This window comes from Denticeps clupeoides, unplaced genomic scaffold, assembly GCF_900700375.1.
Source record: "Denticeps clupeoides unplaced genomic scaffold, fDenClu1.1, whole genome shotgun sequence".
In the NCBI taxonomy this organism is placed as follows: domain Eukaryota; kingdom Metazoa; phylum Chordata; class Actinopteri; order Clupeiformes; family Denticipitidae; genus Denticeps; species Denticeps clupeoides.
In genome coordinates, this window is record NW_021630091.1 from 180,508 (window position 1) to 199,702 (window position 19,195).

Here is a 19,195-nt window from a genome sequence, read left to right on the forward strand (position 1 = left end):
CAGGTGTGCATGTGAGTGTTTCTCATTGAAAGGGCATAAAAGGTTGAGACTGTAACTGTGTGGAGGTTCATACTTTGCACAGGCTGCAAAAGGCCACAAACATACAATGTGGTTCAAAAATATACCGTAACAGGCGGCCGGGGAGCAGTGTGTGGGGACTATACCTTGATCCAGGGGACCTCCGTGGAACCTTGCTACAGAGTAGCGCAGCCAAACTTTTGACTGGTAATGTGTGTGTCTGTGCACATTTATTGATGAGATGGCCTACATGGAAGGGGTAGAGAACCTCACATTGTGGTGTCAAAAAAAAAAAACCACCGCCTGCTGAACGTCAGCAAGACCAAGGAGCTGGTGGTGGACCATAATTGACAGGACTCCAGTGAAGAGGGTAAGCAGCTTCAGTTACCTGGTTGTACACATCTCAGAGAACCTGATGTGGTCTGAGCACATCCAGGCTCAGATCAAGAGAGCAAAACAGTGCCTGAGACCTGTGGAGAGCATCCTGCGCGTTGTACTGCTATAACTATGCATGTGACAAATAAAATAAAAAAAAAAAGAAACATGAAGTGAAGTGATTGTCACTTGTGATACACAGCAGCAGAGGACAAATTTGTCCTCTGCATTTAACCCATCACCCTGAGTGAGCAATGGGCAGCCATGACAGGCACCCGGGGAGCAGTGTGTGGGGACGGTGCTTTGCTCAGTGGTACCTCAGTGGCACCTCAGTGGCACCTTGGCAGACCGGGATTCGAACCAGCAACCTTCTGATTACGGGGCCGCTTCCTTAACCGCTAGGCCACCTCTGTCCATCTCATGATGTCAGCCAACGATAACTTTTTCAATAATTATAGCCTGAGAGACAATTATTTACATTTACAGCATTTTTTCCAGACGCCCTTATCCAGAGCGACTTACAATCAGTAGTTACGGGGACAGTCCCCCCCTGGAGACACTCAGGGTTAAGTGTCTTGCTCAGGGACACGATGGTAATAAGTGGGATTTGAACCTGGGTCTTCTGGTTCATAGGCGAGTGTGTTACCTACCACCCACCCAACCAAAAATGGCTATATTCATCTCTACACACACACCCACAACACCTTCTACCGGGACCAGCTGAATGGGCCTTTCAAAACTCCAGCAAGGTGCTGGACAAGGGGAAGGCAGACATCACCGGAACTCCGGAGACGTCCTGACGGCTCCACGTCCTGACAAACGGGTCACATATGCGAGCAGGTGTTTGAAACGAAAGCCGCGTGTGTACAGACAGGGCAGATATTCCAGATGAAGTCCGACTAAGACAAATAAGAGATGGGCACTTCGAATGCACCGTCTACGGCATGTCAGAACGGGAGGTGCTTAGCAGAGATCTGGGGATGAAACACAAAAATGACCTTTTCACCACGAGAGACTGATATCCAATGGGATGGCAAAAACATTTGTCACCCCCTTCTGGTAAGAATTTATGCTTCATTTGAAGGACACTTCATAATTATTCAACCACATAAAATTTTTTTATTCCAGACGTTCATACAAAAAATATGAAAAAACATGTATAACTAAATTACAAATCTACACCAATTTGGTTAAGCACATCATGTTAGGTTTATTTAAAATTTTTACAAAATTGTCGAATGAATTTTTGTTCCAGATCTCTAAACATTACTAGAAATGTCATATATTACATGAAATAAACTTCCAAAAGTAAACCTATAATTCCACATCAAAGAAACATCAATCCATCGTGCTGCCATTTCCTGTCTTCAATGTCTATGCCTGTGATGATTTCAGCGTCTGTCTGAAGCACCAAGAAGACGAGATCTAGAGCTCTTCTCCACGCCTCCACCTTCACAGACGTGTTATCGTACGCCCGTCCTGTCTCGCCCGCAGCGGACTCACACTCAGCTTGGTCACTCAAATCCAGACCAGCCACGCCTGCGCCGACAGACGTCACGTCGGTTTCTTTCAGCTGGTTATTAATAGCGGCCCAGGCGTCTGCTTTGGATGAGAAGAGCCCGCTGTTACACATCACTGTGGAGACGTAGTCCATCAGACCGTTGATCATCCCCTGTAGGACAATGGCCACGTACGGCCCCTTCGGCCTTCCACACTTGGTCTGCTCTGCGGGACCCTTCATCCGTTCCCGAAGCTGTCGGACGCACTGCAGCTCAACTACGCCCCCTCCAGGAAGGAGCTTCCCATCCTCCAGCGCGTGGTGCAGCCGATGGGCGCAGCCCCAGAACCGGTCCTCCAGTGCCTGCAGCTTGCTGCGTACCGGGCTGGCGATGACTACCGTGACCAGCGCGGCGCGCTCCGCCGTGACGGTCACGGCCAGGGACTCGGCCCTGGGACTGGCGCCGCACCGTCGCCACGGCCGCACCCGCACGCCCGAGCCGACGCAGCGCTTGCTCAGCTGGCTGGCGTAGGCGACGGGAACCGCCCCCGTGGCCCCGGCAAAGTCGCGCAGGACGGCCGGCCTGACGCGCTCGACCACCAGAATGTCGCATCTCCAGCAGCGATCAGTCAGCTTCCGACACGCGGCGCCGGTCACAAAGACGACGCCGACGCCGAGCTTCGCCAAGGTGCCCAGGACACCGTCCATCCACTCCTCCTCTCCACCAACTCGGTGCACGTCCAGCGCATCGGAGACGTACCGAAGTCCCGGGGGGTTGCAGAAGCCCACGTGACGGTAGCTTTCACTCAGGTCTCCGTTCAGCAGGACGATTTGCAGCCTGCCCGCCAGGCGCTCTATAAGAAATGCCCGTTCGTCAGTCAAATGGACCACGTAACCGGGCAAAGCGCAGGAGTGCTCTTCAGACGGGCCCGGCAACACGCAGGTTGCCACTTTATCAATGTCGAAAGAGTGAAAAGTGTCACATTTCCCGCTCATTGCCGACTGAATCCTGCCAGCTTCTAAAACCAAACTCATTGCATCATTACAACCATGGGACACCAACGTAGCAACGTAAGACAGGTCTGCATCTTGAAGACATTTTTGCTGCAGAGCTGAATTTTGGGTTTCTACTGAACCGAAATGTCGACTGTGTGTTAATTTGATTTTCCTGGAGGTCGCGGACAGAAGTCTTGGACGGGGTTGCGGCGAATCTCGCTGTCCTGCCTTCAGGAGGTCCTCCAGAGAAAGAGCCCTCTCCCTGCACACCTGCAGGCAAACGTCCAGGCCTTCGGACATGCCGGCAAGGATGTGGGGAACGGCGATTCCTTGGCGAAGGCACTCCAGCGCGGCCTTGCCCCACGCCCCGGCCAGAAACAGGAGCGACCCCGTCCCCGAGCGGAAGGCCCTCTGGTGGGCCTGCACCGCCTCGTTCAGCAGCTGCCCAACCGAGCAAGTCAGGTCCAGATTTTCCAAGAGGCGAAAACCAGAGCAAACCAAGGCCGAGTCCCGGCCGCCATCGTCCACAATGAACTTGTACCTCTTACTCGGGCCCAGGAAAGCATGTGCCGCCGTGGTCAGCGCCGCAAGCTGCTGCAGTCCTACATGCTGGCCTCGGCTTGAAGAGGATGGCACGACGCGCGACATCTGCAAAAGATGTGACAACGACCTCACTTGAGTTCCATGTGAGCAACAGGGGGATTAACGATGTTCAACGGACACCCTCGTAGCACACATTTTCACACAACACGGAAGTTTTGTTTGTGAGTAATTACAAAACGGCGGTAATCGTAAGAGTAGCGTCATCATGCCAGAAGAGCATAATGCCTACAGTCAACACCAACCTTCTCGCGTCGGTCCTTTTCGTGGCAATCGCGTTTAAACAACGTCAGCAACAAGACGGCGCTTCGCCGGTTGCCAGGTTGGAGTTTTAGCGCAACTGCAAATCTGACCTTCAAACGTTTCAAACGTTGCGCGTATGTGGGCGATTGGTGTTAATTAACGTGATCGAAGGTGAGAGAACACACCCGGAGCGTCTGAACACAGTCTCGTGGCAGTTTGCGTGAACGTCGACGGCCTTGCAGTTTCCAATCTGGCAACACAGCGATGCCACAGTGCGCGCATGCGCAGTTGAAGAGGGAGGAAGTGGGGCATGTGCGGTCGCAACAAACCCGAGTGGGCGTGTTCACGTGGATCCGACGGGGGGATTCTTTGTTGGGCTTTTGATAAGGAAATCTTAAATCTTTGTCCAGGAAGGCCATCAATGAAACAGTGCCCCGCGCGTCGTCAAGTCCGACGAATGTCCCTGTGTGCGCGGATGACTGAATTCGCACTTTCCACTTGTTCGCGCTTACCGGGCGATTCCCGATTCATATCACACACAAATCGCGTCGAGGCTTCGAGCAAAATTTGTAAAGTGTTATAGCAATCCACACGGCTGTCACGTTCCCGAACACCTTCTCGATTTCAACTAAATTGCACGTTCTACATCGCAAAATGATATATTTTTAGTTTGTGCCGTTTTTTTTTTTTTTTGATTGTTGTCCATTTTATAACGAAAGATCTGCAAACCGAATTCCGACCTTGAAGCGAATCCAAATTTTAAACGCAACAATACAGCTCCATATTATGTAATCGGGCATTGTGAGTAGTTATTAAACATGAATATCGTCTATTGTTATTGTTGATCATCGTTGAAACATGAAACACGATTATCGTTTAATCGTGGTGATGCGGTGTGTTATTGGCGACTTTCTAGGAGCGTATTGGAACACTCCATTTACGGGGCGATTCCGATTCCGGCCTGCAGGGGTCGCCGTTGCTTTCCGTGGAAGTGAACGCGCTAAACTCTGCGGTACGAGGAGTGCGTTTGATTGTTGCAGCGCTCAATGGCGGACGGAGCGGGACACTTTCAGCCAGAACAATAACAGCTCGCCGACTTCCCCCCCCCGGCCGCCGCCGATCGGTTCCAGCCCCCCGCGGCCGCGAACGGCGAACCGCGGCGCGGCGCACAGCGGAGGTCCTCCCCCCCACGCCCGGCCGCCTGCTTTCGGCGGCGGAGCGTCCGAGTTCCAGCGAGGAAGTTGCCCTGCGCGGTGATGATTTAGGCCGACTGGCCTGGCCAAGTAATGGGAGACTCTCTAGGTCTGATCGGGAAGCGCCTGCTGCTTCTCCGCACCGATGTGGAATCCGCCGCGGGCGGCGAGCTGGACCAGGCCCCCTGGCTTCGAGGGACGGTCCGGGCTGTCAGCGTGGTCGGCTTGGCCAGCCCTGGGGTAGAGGTGAGCCCCGCAGACGGAACAACAGCGGCGGCGGCGGCAGCGGGGCGGATGGTCAGTGTTTACCAGCCCCGGAGCTGCGCTGGTCGGTGTCGATCGGCGAAAGCGTTGCGCGGAAATGGAGAACGCGTCGTGGTTTTTTTTTTTCTCTTTTTCTTTCTTTCCATTTTCTCTCTCTTTTTTTCCCCTCCCCGTCGCGTCGGGGAAAGTGGCGAAGTGTTGCAGCTTTGTGTGTCTGTGGCGGAGTAGGCCGCGCCGCCGACTCGCAGCGATAGTTCCGCTCGTCTCGGTGCTACTTTTACGTAGCAAAAAAAAAAAAAAAAAAAAGAATTCATATTTATTTCGTAAATGCCACACGTCAAATTTGCCCTCCTTACTTTTATTAAACCAAGTGCCAACGCGCCTCGAAATATATAAACACGTTTCTCCACGGCGGCCGAGTCGCACGTGACGTGCAGCCTGGAAATATGAATTCGTTCAAAACTCTTAAAATTAATACGTGCCGCGTGACTATTTACTTTTACTCTTCCCCGAATCGCCCGCAAAAATCAATAATTCATCGGTAAAAAAATATATATAATCTTTATATGGACGTATGCGTGTCACATAGATACTCGTATCAACTTGTATCCTGCCCAATTATTAAGTTTATATTTTATTTTTGCTTGCATTATTAGATCATTTAACAATGAGGTTGCTCTTTATAGGATAATTGTTTTGTTTTTTTTAACTAAAGTTTGGCCTCAACCCCGACTTCAATTAAGTTCATATAAAAAAAAAATTAGTTAGAAGTATGTAATGTAATTTTTAAAAAAGTATATATTTTTATTTATTTATATTCCCCCCGTAATTAAATTGGCTTTTCTGTTTGTTTGTTTTTTTTGTCACCGGTGACGCTGCGCAGGTTTTTGTCGAGTTTGAGGACAGTCCCTGGAGACAGCGCTCCTGGGTGCGGGTGTACGGGGACGAGGTCCGCGCGGCCCTCATCGAGAGCACAATCGTCTGGGCTTCGTGCAGCACCTCTCCAACTAGGAGTGGAGGACCAACTGTGTGGCCTGCGTTGGTGAGTAGCTGTAGAGCTACAGTACAGGCCAGAAGTTTGGGGACACCTTCTCATTCAATGTGTTTTCTTTATTTCCATGACCATTTACGTTGGTAGATTCTCACTGAAGGCATCAAAACTATGAATGAACACGTGGAGTTATGTACTTAACAAAAAAAGGTGAAATAGCTGAAAACATGTTTTATATTCTAGTTTCTTTGCTCTGGTTACTGCTTTGAACACTCTTGGCATTCTCTCGATGAGCTTCAAGAGGTCGTCACCTGAAATGCTTCTCCAACAGTCTTGAAGGAGTTCCCAGAGGTGTTTAGCACTTGTTGGTCCAGCTCACCCCAAACCATCTGGATTGGGTTCAGGTCCGGTGACTGTGGAGGTCGGGTCTCCACTTTTTGTTAAGTACATAACTCCACATGTGTTCATTCATAGTTTTGATGCCTTCAGTGAGATTCGAAGATAAGATAAGATCAACCTTTATTAGACACCCCATCCAACACCGCAATTTTAATTTATTGATTCACCTGAGCAGTGTAATAAAAAATACCTGCATCTATATTTTTCCCGCTGAAGTCATTTCTATCTATAAATTTGTCTCCTCCAATTTGTCTGTCTAAATGTGTGTCCGTAATGTTTGAAATACCAATTTTTGACACATTGCAGTAACTGTGGACTGCATTTTTCGGAGGGAACGTTGCTGTCTGACTCTGCCTCGTCATACCCCCTTTGGAATTGTTTTTCACAGGCATTCCAGCCTCTTGTGGACCGGGTGGGCCTGGGATCCCTGGTGCCGGTAGAATTCTTTGGGCCGGCTAGAACCTTGGAGTTCCTCCCCGATGGCAATTCTTTGCAGATGTTTGAGGTAAATCGACAGAAGAATTGGATGGAATTCCATTGGCTGAACTTGACAGGACACTGTTGGGCGGCTCGTGTTTTTGACTTCGATCCCAATTTGCTTCGCCAGGCCGAAAAAGACATCAGAAACACACTCCTGCAAGATCAGCCGTCCGTAAAGACCGAGATCTCGCGCTGGCACAGTGACTGTGAACTGCAAGAGATTTTACGGAAAGGTATTTGCAACCCGGTCGGCACGGTCAGGGCCTACAAGAGGCTTTCGTTTGGTTGTTAACTTTTTCCACGCTTGTCGGCCCCATCCAGGATCCCACACCATTCAAGGGCGCAGGGTGCAGGTTTATCAGCCAGAGTTTAAGGAGCCTTGGGCACTGGGCCTGGTGTCTCAACACGACCCGGTCTCCCACATCATGGAGATCACCATGGACCAGGTCAGTCCCGGAACACAGTACCTGCTCACGTTTGTACGAGGCGTCTGGCGGGGCCTGTAAAATGTTCGAGTGGCTTCGCTCCAACTCTGCCTTTCCTTTTAAAGGGCGGGGAAACGCAGGTGGTGGATCCCAGAGTGATGCACGTGATGCTTGCCGAGGACAACGAAGAGGCAAGTTTGGTCTCGCGTAATCGTTACGACTTTTGAGACGCGTTTCACGGTCGTCTTTTCTCTCGCGCAGAGCCTGATGGCCGTCCAGAGCTTGAACAGAAAGGAGAGTGACGGAGGGAAGGGCGAGCGCAGGCGGCGGACCGCGTCGGAGGGGGAGGAGGACGTAACCCTGAAGCGCTTTAAGGGCACCGGGGATGGGAGCGGCGAGAGGCAGAATGGGAGTGGCTCCAGCAGAGGACACGACGACGGGATGGTAGCGAGAGGCGGGGAGATGCCTGGAGGGGCGGATGAGGCGGCGGAAGGCGAGGTCGGAAGAGAGAACGTCGGCAGCGGTTCCCCCGAGGTACCTTTGCAGCAAACCCAGAACGCCTCCGCCAACAGTGTGCCCTCGTTGCCCGATCTCCCGACCGCTCACTATCCCGGCGCCAAGGAAAATGGCCGAGGCCCCGCGGCCCAGGAGAAGGCCTTGCCGGGCGCGCCCGCCACAACACCGACCCCGCCTCCCTTGAAACCCGCACCCTCCCCGTTCTCCAACAGCTTCCCTTCCCTGGGCCAGATGCCCAGCCTGGTTCCCGGAACGCCCGCGCCCAAGACCCCCAACCCCTCTCCTGCACCTGAGCGAGAGAACGCCTACCCCAACAGCGCCGCCTTAGTGTCTCCAGGCCCAGTCACCATATCTTCGCCGTCCCAGCCCAATGCACCCAGCGTTGCCCTCTCGCCCCCGTTCAGCCAGAAGCCACCTAGCTGGGGGTCTGCTCCAGCAACGGCCGAGGTAGCGCTCATTTCGTTTTCGGAGAATGGTGCACAGTTAATTGTGACATGGTGACAATGACGTGTAGCAGGAATGATCCTAATAATTTTAACATGCACCGTGTCCTATTTTCATCAGTGGTACAAGGCAACGGCGGTGCATAACTCACCTCACCATTCTGGCTCATCTGTGGAATCGGTGTTTACAGTGTGCAGTAGGGGTGTTGAAGTCAATCTCATAATCGATGCAGGCGTGGACGATTCCATTATATGATATCGTAATGATGTTGCCCGGTGTTTTTTTTATTTTTTTTTATTTTATTGCTCTAGTGGCGCATAAAAATTCTAGTTAAAAAGTAGTGACATTGTCTGATTTGAGTACAGCGCCGCTCTGAATGGGAGTAGCAGAACGTTGAAATGAATGCCTTCTTAATGTAATGTGTGTTCTTTGCTGATTTTTGTGGTTTCACTGGTGTTCACTTGACTGAAAGTGAAGTGATTGTCATTGTGAAACACAGCAGCACAGAACATGGTGACACATCGAAATGTGTCCTCTGCTTTTAACCGTCACCCTTGGTGAGCAGTGGGCAGCTATGACAGGCGCCCGGGGAGCAGTGTGTGGGGACGGTGCTTTGCTCAGTGGCCCCTTGGCGGATCGGAATTTGAATCGGCAACCTTCTGATTACAGGGCTGCTTCCTTAACCGCTCGGCCACCACTGCCCCGTTTAACATTAGTAAAGAATTTGACAGAAATTGACCAAGTAACTGTTGCATGAAGTGTTTATTTGATGCCGAACAGATGCTGGTGCTGAACATCCATTTGGACCCTTTGATTTGTTTCAATGAGCAGAAAATCGGTCTCGTTCCATCCAGATAAACGTCTGGTTCAGACCTTTGTCTAAACAAGGCCTTAACTTTCATCCCACTGACCTATTTGAAAACATAATGTGCGGTAAAGTGAATAAATTGATGGGATGCATCGTGATTCATCGATAATCATAATCAAATTGTGACACCAGTGAAGGTTCACACCTCCAGTGTGCAGTTTGCCAGATTGCATTGAAGGGTACAGTTGCACTGCAAGTCCTGCCAAAAGCATAGGATGAAGTGATATCAAACCTCCAAGTTTGATAACGTGACTACACGTTGTGAGGAGACCGATATATTTGCATGGTCCCATTTTGGCTGAGATTGCAGCTCAACCTTACGGTGGGGATACTCTCCTCAATTCCCTGTTGTTGCTTAGTGGTTGTAGGATGACTGTGTTTTGAATGCCGCTCTTTGTATTTATCATCTTTGTTTTATTGTGGCCTTTGTTTCAGAGCCCTAAGACGACATCCCTTGCAACCCCGGGATACAGGCCTCAGTCCAAACCAGTGTTCGGACAGCTGAGTGCACAAACGAACGGATCTGCTCAGGAGAGCAGACCCTTTGGGTTCTCCTTTGATCAGAAGCAGAATGACTCTGAGACCTCGCAGAACTTATTCTTCCAGTGCATGGTTGAGAAACAGGCCCAGAGTCCGAGCCAGAGCCAGGAGAAGGAAACCAACTACTTCACCGCTGCGTCTGAGAGCCTGTCCAAAGAGCCTCCCAGCTTGTTCAAATCTGGTTCTACTTCGGAGTCTCCCAAAAAGCTCATCCTGGCATCTCCTGCCTCTGGAGTATTTGGTTCTACTTCAACCTGTGGTCAATTTACAGAGCAGCCCAGAGCTCCTGAGATTCAGCCTTCCGGCAATGGGTCTGTTTTCAACAAAACTTTTGGATCGGGGACAGAAAGCTTGGCTAAACTGGCACCTCCTTTCCCTGGAGGGAGCACCCTTGGTTCTGGGGGCATTCAGAATACCGGTATCGGAATGGGCGGACTTGGGAATACCTTTTCTCCAGGAGCGAGTGGTCCAAGCAGTGGCAATGGTGGAATCCGGAATGTTAACAGTGGTGGTTTGGGTCTCCTTACGGCCAATCAGACTTCAGAGAGCCATCAGAACCTGTTTCTTCAAGCCTCCAAAGAGGCCTCCAACCCATTTCTGGCCCGCACCCAGGGACCATTCAGTAAGTTGCCCTCCCAGCAGTCTCAAGCTCCATTTGCCTTTGCGGCTTCAAACACCGCAGCTGTGCCAGTGTCTTCAAGCAGTGCAGGGACAGGAAGTGCTGGAGAAGAAGAAAACTCTAACTTGTTCACCATGGCCGAGCCGCCCAAGGGTATCTTAACGTCCCCTTTTGAAACGTCAATGGCATCGTCCATTTCAGGCCCTGCAAATGCTTTTGGCCAAATGTCTAAAGACCCACAGCAAGTTCCCCCGCCCGTCAAGGAAGGTTTCTCAGGGGACAAAGCAGGTTTGAGCACAGGGAATTTTCCTGGATTCGGAAACGGTGGGACAGGCGACGCTGCGACTCTACCTTTCAACCAGTCACCTCAAAAGTTCTCGCTGGAGGAGCGTGGCCCGTCCTCGAAGCGCGACTCCGATTCGAACAGTTCTAACAGCGACCTGTCTGATCTGAGCGACGCCGAGGATCCGCAGAACCAGAGCGTGAAGGGGGACTCTCTGGGGACCGCTGACGAGAAAGCCATCAAAGACCAGAAGAACAAGAACCAGGGTGCTGCCAAGAGCAGGCCACGCAACCAACCATTCAAAAGTACGCTTTGATTTATTCTCTACCTCTTTTCAGCTGGTTTAAACCGGGATGCGTCGCACATTTTTGATTTTGAGTGCATTGCTAGTTGTTTTGTTCTTGATGTTTGATGCTGATTGCTGACCGTCCACCTGTCTCTGGACAGTTGGGCAGTCTGTGCTGAAGGACATGGCCAAGGTGCGCCGGCTGAAGCAGTCCGGCGAGCCGTTCCTTCAGGACGGCTCGTGCATCAACGTGGCCCCGCACCTTCACAAGTGCCGCGAGTGCCGCCTGGAGCGGTACAGGAACCGGTCCCGGGAGCAGGATTCCGACGACGACGACCCCAACGTAGCCTGCAGGTTCTTCCACTTCCGCAGGTCCGTTTCGTTCCCTCCCACCCACTGTTGCGTGATGTTTGGACCTTCGCTGACGCTGTATTGGTCCGGTTGGTCGTTCCACTTGTGCCTTTTATTAATAGTCCATCTTGTATTTCAGACTGGCTTTCACAAAGAAGGGCGTGTTGCGGGTGGAAGGCTTCCTTAGCCCTCAGCAGAGTGACAACATGGCGATGGGGCTCTGGCTGCCGTCCCCAGCCATAAAGGAGGGTCTAGACCTGGACACGTCCAAGTACATCTTGGCTAATGTAGGCGATCAGTTTTGCCAACTAGTCATGTCTGAAAAGGAGGCCATGATGATGGTGGAGCCGCATCGTAAGAATTTATTTTGGGAGCAATCCTTTGTGTTCGTCCGTCTTATCTGAACAGCTTCCTAACAGCGTGTCTTCACACCTTTCGTGCATCTGCAGAGAAAGTGGCGTGGAAGCGAGCGGTGCGGGGCGTGAGAGAGATGTGCGACGTCTGCGAGACGACGCTCTTCAACATCCACTGGGTGTGTCGCAAGTGTGGTTTTGGCGTTTGCCTGGACTGTTACCGGCTACGGAAGAACCGCACTCTAGACGGTAAAAAAAAAAACCCACATTGGTTTTGCGTAAGGCGTTTCTACATATCGATGCGGCCTGTTTGAGTTCGCCAGCTGTAAAACTTGTCAGAGTCTACGTTTATTGGTCACTGATTTCACCCACTGAGCGTGTTTACGTCCTTCGCCTACTAAGCATCTTTTGCTGCACCCGGCTTGAAACGTTGTTGAACTTTGACCTCTGCCCTTGTGACTCATTAACCAATAGAAGCGTTGAAGCGGGTTATAACCACACCCACTTCTTGAGCCCGTTACACATTTGGTTTAGAACGAAACGATACGTTTCAGTCAGCACATGTTTATGTTTGCTGTCATGATGCAATGTGCATCAGACTATATTGTGCAATATTTAGTAGTCTTTACTGATTTCAATCACGTTTCGACTGGTAATTTACTAATGGTTTCTCTCTGCATGACAGAGCCTGAAGAGAACCCCGATGACGACGTCTTCTCTTGGCTGAAGTGTGCCAAAGGCCAGCCACATGAAGCCCAGAACCTCATGCCCACCCAAATCATCCCTGGCACCGGTCAGTTCCTCTCGTTTGTGTCCGAATCTGGAATTGTGTGCGTAGCTCTATGTTTGGGTATGTTCAGTGTGCCTTTGTCCCTCAGCGCTGTACAACATTGGCGACATGGTCCATGCCGCAAGAGGCAAGTGGGGGATCAAGGCCAACTGTCCCTGCACCAGCCGGCACAGCAAACCTCTGGTACGCCCCACTGCCCCCAATGGTCTTTCACAGGTACGTTTCTTTTTTCCTGATTTAAGTTATGATTTATTAGCTTTATTAATTTTTTTTTTTTTTTTTGTCTAAATGGGCTTGTCTTATTACAGTCTGCAGCAACTGCCACCGCAGGTAATGGCACAGGCAATGTGACAACGCCTCAACCTGAGGGCGAGGCGGCCATCCCACCGCCACAACCGGCCGTAAAAACGGAGCCCACCACAGAAGCCGGGAGCGCCGAAACAACCGAGGCTACCAGCAGTGCAAACAGCGGCAACAGTCCCGCTGCCAAGGACGCTCGTCCTGGCGGAGCCGATGGCAGCCAGTCGTCCGCACTTCACTGGCTGGCGGACCTCGCCACACAGAAGGCCAAAGAGGAGACTAAAGGTGGGTGGAGTTTGATCTTCTGAAGCTCTCCACCCAGTTGTGCTTCAGGTCCTGGCCCTGAAGTAGCACATGCCTGGAAATTTTAAACACAATTCACATCACTACGTTCACTTTGACGCTTGTTTAATACGTAATTAAGCTCTGTCAGGAGTGAAATCTTTCAGGTCGATGTTTTTCCCTGGTGCTAGTAGCCTAGTGGGTAACACACTCGCCTATGAACCAGAAGACCCAGGTTCAAATCCCACTTACTACCATTGTGTCCCTGAGCAAGACACTTAACCCTGAGTTTCTCCAGGGGGGGGGGCTGTCCCTGTAACTACTGATTGTAAGGCGCTCTGGATAAGGGCGTAGATTCCAGCAATTTCTATACATTACTTCACATTATGTTATCAGATAAGTCAGCGAGATGAGAGTTAAGGCTGAACCAGGCGTTTTTCTGGCATCCATGGCGTTCAGAGAGCGTTCATGTCGAGCGGACAAGGCCGAACTCCTACCTGGAGTGGATCTCGTATCGGATCAGGTCACTGCCGGCAGTACTTGTTGACTAGAATTTTTGTACCGCCGCCAGAAAATTACCAAGAAACGCTCGCCCAAGTCGTCCAATTATGAGATTAATTTCGACACCCTTAATATAAATACATGCACAGAGAGAGTCTGGAAGTGGTAGAATACACAGGTTAACTAATATCATTTGATTTGTTTCTAGATCCTGTCTCACTGAGGTCAATGATGGGTCGTGACACCCGCCTTCCGTTTGGCTTGGACTCCTTTAACACCCTGTCTAGACCCCAGACCCCGGGCTCCAGCCCCAAGATCTTCAACAGCCTCCTGCTGGGTGCCCAGCCGAAATCGGAGGGCTCCAGCCTCCGTGACCTGCTGAACTCCGGCCCGGGAAAACTCTCCCACGGTTCCACGGAGGGAGGGGTGCCCTTCCCTTCCGTTTTCTCCTCCTCAACGGGGGTAGGTTCTTCCTGGTTCTCATGCCTGTCCCCTTAGCGGTTCATTTGGGTGCTGTGTTGTGACCTGCAGCTCTTCTTCGGCGCTAGGGGGACAAGTCGAAAAGCGTGCTGCCCAACTTCCTGGATCACATCATAGCCTCCGTGGTGGAAACCAAGAAGGCGGAGGGTCGACGCGGTGCCGGCTGTGCGTCTGAGGGTGGCGAGATGGCGGTGATCCCGCGCAGGGAAGGTGTGATGGGCCTGAGCGTGCTGGACCCCCACACGTCCCACTCCTGGCTGTGTGATGGACGCCTCCTCTGCCTGCAGGACCCCGGCAATACCAACAACTGGAAGATCTTCCGCGAGTGCTGGAAGCAAGGCCAGGTATTGCATTAGATCTGCATTACTTGTTTTAGGTATAGCATCTTGGGAGGTCACAGGGCACTGCCATGCAGTGATCCTTTTTTCAGTCTAGGATAAGAGAGAGAAGTCCAGGCCTTTTGACACTACAGTGTTTTTCAGTCACCGTCCCATTTGCAGTTTTGCAGCCTCTTCTACTCAATCACTGAGTCTTAAGGGGGACATTGTCACGGGATCATATTTTTAGCTGGCTTCGAGCAGTGGTGGCCTACATTGGCTTATGTGGTGTTGGCTGTTGTGTGTTAGGTTAGAAATGTTATTTGAAGTGTCATTTTTACCTCTAAACTGGTACAGGACTCGTGAACAGATGTCTTTTTGTTTTGTCCCTCCTTCCAGCCCGTGTTGGTGTCTGGGATCCACAAGAGACTGAAGAACGAACTGTGGAAGCCGCAGGCCTTCAGCGAGGAGTTCGGCGACCAGGACGTGGACCTGGTCAACTGCAGGAACTGTGCCATCATCTCTGATGTCAAGGTCAGGGACTTCTGGGACGGTTTCCAGGTTATATCCAGTGAGTATGGTGTCCTGGTACAGTCAAGCTCATTTGCTTTTTAAGCAAGTTGAAAATGTGTTTTTGATGTGTCTCTTTAGAACGCTTGCAGGGCTCGGATGGGCAACCTATGGTATTGAAGCTGAAAGACTGGCCCCCAGGAGAGGATTTTAGGGACATGATGCCTACTCGGTAAGAACAGTGACTGCAGCACTTATATTTCAAATATATATTCTAATATATTATTGAAATGAGTCTTATTTACTTTGTGTTTCAGATTTGACGACCTCATGGACAATCTCCCTCTCCCAGAGTACACAAAGAGAGACGGTCGACTCAATTTGGCCTCACGGCTGCCAAACTTCTTTGTAAGACCTGACTTGGGGCCTAAGATGTACAATGCCTATGGTGAGGGGATATTTGACGATAATTTGTGTCACTTGAGCCTTTTTTTTTTTTTTTTTTTTTTTTAAACGTCCCTTCTGGTGTTCCGCAGGTCTGATATCAACAGAAGACAGGAAGGTGGGGACCACCAACCTGCACCTGGACGTGTCTGATGCTGTGAACGTAATGGTGTACGTAGGCATTCCAGAGGGGGATGATAACCAGGAGGAAGGTGAGCGTTCACATCAAGGCAATCACGCTGGGTCACTGGTTCTCGGGTCCGGCCCTGTTCCCGGTCACCTGGTCCAGCTGATGACCAGGACTTCAGCAGGACTGGACTTGAGAACCACTGCCTTAAACAAGTGGTTCCCAAAGGGGGGGGCTTGTCATTGGTGTAGGACGAACAGACCTTTGGAGTAGAAATAAGGTTTACAATTTGAATGATTGATTTTGTGTGGAATGTGTGAAATATTTGCGCTTAACAGCATTTCACTCCCTGGTGTTTTTCCCCCAGCTTGCACCTCAGTAACCAGCGTACTCGCCCTCATTCCCTTTTACAGCCCATAATCCCTGTGATTCGCTGCCTGACACCGGCAGCTACTGTGCTTTTGAGCCGCGGCCATTGTCTCCTGCCACGTCTCGTAGCTTCCATTTTATTTTTTTATTGTTGTTCGTTCACTGGAAAGTTGAGCACGGCTTCTCCTGCCACACGTAGTGCAACAGTCCCTCCTGGTCCAATGTGAAGATGCGCAGATGCACTCCTGGCCCGTTGCTGGGCGTAGCGTGTGTCTCCGGGGTCTTACTGCTTTTGATTGTGGCACAATTTCTCATTCACAGACGCAGGCCTGGCTGGATACAAAGGTCTGTGCATTTTTATATAATTATCTCATGTATGGCATGATGTCTGGTAAACTAACTTGCTCTCACACATGCTCAGCTTTTTTCTGTTTTCTCTGTGCTCCACACTTTCAATTTTACAAATTTGCATACACACGCACATACACCTCCACTCTTAGTTGTGGCCATCTAGTCATATTTGGAGCACTAATTTCTTCAGAAACATCGTCGGCCTAATTTTGTCTCATAGTGTAGTAGTTTTTAGTCAGAATATGCAATTCCACTGGATGGGTACTCTTTCTTTCTTTTTCATTTTTTTTTATGTAAACCCTGGTATGGAAGATGCACAGCTGTGCAGGTTTGGTGTACAGATCTTTCTTTACGGAAGGATCTTGCTGGGTGTCGCATGAAGTGTAAGCCCATCATTTGTCATGTGTGACCCCATGGCAGAGGCATCTCAGGGCACTGCAGCCTCAATCCTCAGTTGTCTTTGTCCTTTTTGTTTTCCCTCGTCCTCCCTTTTGTGGCATTGTGTTTTAACATGTATTGGTTGGTGGTGCGGTCGTCTCTTGGGAAAGGGGGGAAAGTAGCATTTGGCACCAATGGATGTTTCAGAACCTTTTTAACTAATCCAATCCTTTTTTTTGGGGGGGGGGAAGGATCTGTATTGCTTTATAAATCATGCAAACTGTATAATATTAGCAAAACAGCAAATTGGGGGAATCCTATTGAGGGTTGGTGAAAAGCTGTCACTGTGTGAATCCTAATGACTTTGGAATTAATACGAAATTAATTCCAAATTAATTACGTTTTTCACCTGCTGCTTGTTTGTCATTACAGAGGTGATGACCACCATCGAGGAGGGCGATGTGGATGACATGACCAAGAGGAGGGTGTATGAGGCAAAGGAGAAACCCGGAGCGCTTTGGCACATCTACGCTGCGAAAGACGCCGAGAAGATTCGTGAGCTTCTGCGAAAGGTGTGCTGCCGATCAGATGCTCGTCACTCGACATGGGAATATTCAAAAAAAGGAAAAAATTAATAATTTTATTGTCACATACAGTCATACACGGTATCATGTGCAGTGAAATGCTTTAGCGACTGCTATAGACCACAATATTGCACAATATGCAAATATTGCAAACATACACATTTTTTGGTTAAAAACATAAAAGTGTAATTTGGTTAACAGGTAGGGTGAAGTTGTGTGCAAATGTGTAAAGTAAAATAAAAGTTAAAAAAAATACTATTAACTAGTATTGGCATTTATGGTGCCTGTCAGTCACTTTATTTCCCTTTGGCATGGATACGTCTGTATGTTCAATAGTAGCCAGTTTCTACTGATAACTTTTATTACTACTTTTTTTTTTTTTTCTATCTCTAATAGATATTATACAAATTTAAATGTTAACTCTTCCTCCTCTATTTGGGTTCTTTCTTTTGTTGCAGGTGGGAGAGGAGCAAGGTCAGGAGAACCCCCCTGACCATGATCCCATCCATGATCAGAGCTGGTACCTGGACCAGGTCCTGAGGCGCAGGTTGTACGAGGAGTACGGCGTCCAGGGCTGGGCCATTGTTCAGTTTTTAGGTGATGCAGTCTTCATCCCAGCCGGAGCGCCACATCAGGTCTCTCTAAAGTTCCTTTCTTAGAAAGACGAATATGGGTCACAACAGAGAATCTAAAATCTCGCCTCTAATTTCACCTTTATTAGGTGCATAACCTGTATAGCTGTATAAAGGCGGCGGAGGACTTTGTGTCACCTGAGCACGTAAAGCACTGCTTCCGTCTGACTCAGGAGTTCAGACACTTGTCCACAACGCACACAAACCACGAGGACAAGCTACAGGTACATGCTAATTTATCACATCTATTAAAACATCATATGTAGGAAATAATGCAGTTATTCTATATAATGAACAATACAAAGGCTTAAACATGTAACAGTTAAACGAGACACACCCAATCTTTGTTAATAAAACTTGAGTGAATTTGGTAATGGCCAATGCTGGCTCAATAACAGTTTGTTGCTTTTATTTATTGCCCATTTTTGTGTCTCCACAAACAATTCTCTGTAAAAAAAAAATAAATAAATAAAAATTAAAAAAACTTAAAAAATTTGAATGCATTTTCAACTCTTTCACTCTATATGGACTGACACTATATCTTCATAATCTTTTTTTAACCTGCTACCTCTGAAATTGGTTCTGTTCTAACATTTTCAGGTGAAGAACATCATATACCACGCCGTGAAGGATGCTGTGGGAACGCTGAAAGCGCATGAACCCAAGCTAGCTCGCTCATAAAAAGCTCGCAGCCACGACTGTCCACCAACCTCGCACTGCTACAGGCTTGGGTCGTGACCGCTACATCATCGAATATGTTCAGCTTTTTTTTGGAGGCGCTACACCGTTTTTCTTTTGGAGGAGAGAGAAAATTGAAAAGGAGAAGAAAAAAAAAAAACTTTTTTCATTTTTAAAGCCATCTGGGCTTAATGCTAGGATGAAGGAGGCACTTCATCAGTGTTACACAAAATGTTCAAATGTGTTTAGTTTCTTTAAATATTTTTTTTTTTTTTTGTATTTAAGGTTTTTTTTTTTTTTTTTTTTTTTTTTTTTTACAAAGTAGCGAATGGGATGAGCAGGTGAAAATCTGATGTGCCTCTGTGTGGAGATTAAATTTCTGTGTAGCCTTTATCGACGTGAGCTGTGCGCTGTTTTTAAACTCGTAAAAAAAATTTTTTTTTCTTTTTTTTTTTTCTGTAGAAAACCTTTAGTGTTACACAGTGATGATTAGGGGGTGGTTCATTCGAAGCTTATTATTCTACAGAATCAGTACACTTAAGCATTGAAGGGATAAAGACCAAAGTTTTGTATGTTGCGTTTTTATTTTGAAGTCCGCCGGAAATGTCCAATTCTTAAATCCCGTTTTTGTATGGTACACACCTGCAGGACTATTAGTTTGACTTTCAATTTTGGTGGCCGCTTATGGAAAAAAAAAAACGACTTGAAGG

General features: G+C 49.1%; 2 protein-coding genes across 5 annotated transcripts; one reads left to right on the forward strand and one right to left on the reverse strand.

Moving 5' to 3' along the window:
• Positions 1-1,444: 1,444 nt before the first annotated feature.
• On the reverse strand, positions 1,445-3,836 carry LOC114783306 (Bardet-Biedl syndrome 12 protein homolog). Its single transcript, XM_028968730.1, has 2 exons — positions 3,733-3,836; positions 1,445-3,535 (listed from the first exon to the last, which is right to left on the reverse strand). Exon 2 carries the CDS (start codon positions 3,533-3,535, stop codon positions 1,721-1,723), a length of 1,815 nt encoding a protein of 604 aa, XP_028824563.1. The 5' UTR covers positions 3,733-3,836; the 3' UTR covers positions 1,445-1,720.
• An 889-nt stretch (positions 3,837-4,725) lies between these two features.
• LOC114783319 (lysine-specific demethylase 3B-like) lies at positions 4,726-18,723 on the forward strand. 4 transcript variants are annotated; one of them, XM_028968740.1, is made up of 25 exons: positions 4,726-5,220; positions 6,071-6,229; positions 6,966-7,082; positions 7,185-7,290; positions 7,379-7,503; positions 7,608-7,673; positions 7,744-8,445; positions 9,746-11,057; positions 11,200-11,410; positions 11,529-11,743; positions 11,839-11,991; positions 12,428-12,535; positions 12,621-12,748; positions 12,841-13,117; positions 13,824-14,077; positions 14,164-14,439; positions 14,812-14,983; positions 15,064-15,154; positions 15,240-15,370; positions 15,459-15,578; positions 16,184-16,207; positions 17,024-17,163; positions 17,634-17,810; positions 17,897-18,031; positions 18,408-18,723. In XM_028968740.1, exons 1-25 carry the CDS (start codon positions 5,017-5,019, stop codon positions 18,486-18,488), a joined length of 5,484 nt encoding a protein of 1,827 aa, XP_028824573.1. In that variant the 5' UTR covers positions 4,726-5,016; the 3' UTR covers positions 18,489-18,723. The 4 variants fall into 4 exon arrangements, with proteins under 4 accessions (XP_028824573.1, XP_028824576.1, XP_028824575.1 ...); XM_028968743.1 differs by having other exon boundaries at positions 7,744-8,016; positions 18,408-18,722; XM_028968742.1 differs by having other exon boundaries at positions 4,726-5,169; positions 18,408-18,722.
• The last annotated feature ends 472 nt before the right edge of the window (positions 18,724-19,195 follow it).

What these genes read in the sequence shown, in the direction of transcription:
- LOC114783319 (XM_028968740.1), top strand. Translation starts at nt 5,017, where the DNA reads ATGGGAGACTCTCTAGGTCTGATCGGGAAGCGCCTGCTGCTTCTCCGC. An exon ending in GAAGAACCGCACTCTAGACG is followed by an intron (nt 11,992 to 12,427) that starts GTAAAAAAAAAA and finishes TCTGCATGACAG; the next exon opens with AGCCTGAAGAGAACCCCGAT. An exon ending in AGGCCTGGCTGGATACAAAG is followed by an intron (nt 16,208 to 17,023) that starts GTCTGTGCATTT and finishes TTGTCATTACAG; the next exon opens with AGGTGATGACCACCATCGAG.
- LOC114783306 (XM_028968730.1), bottom strand. Translation starts at nt 3,535, where the DNA reads ATGTCGCGCGTCGTGCCATCCTCTTCAAGCCGAGGCCAGCATGTAGGA.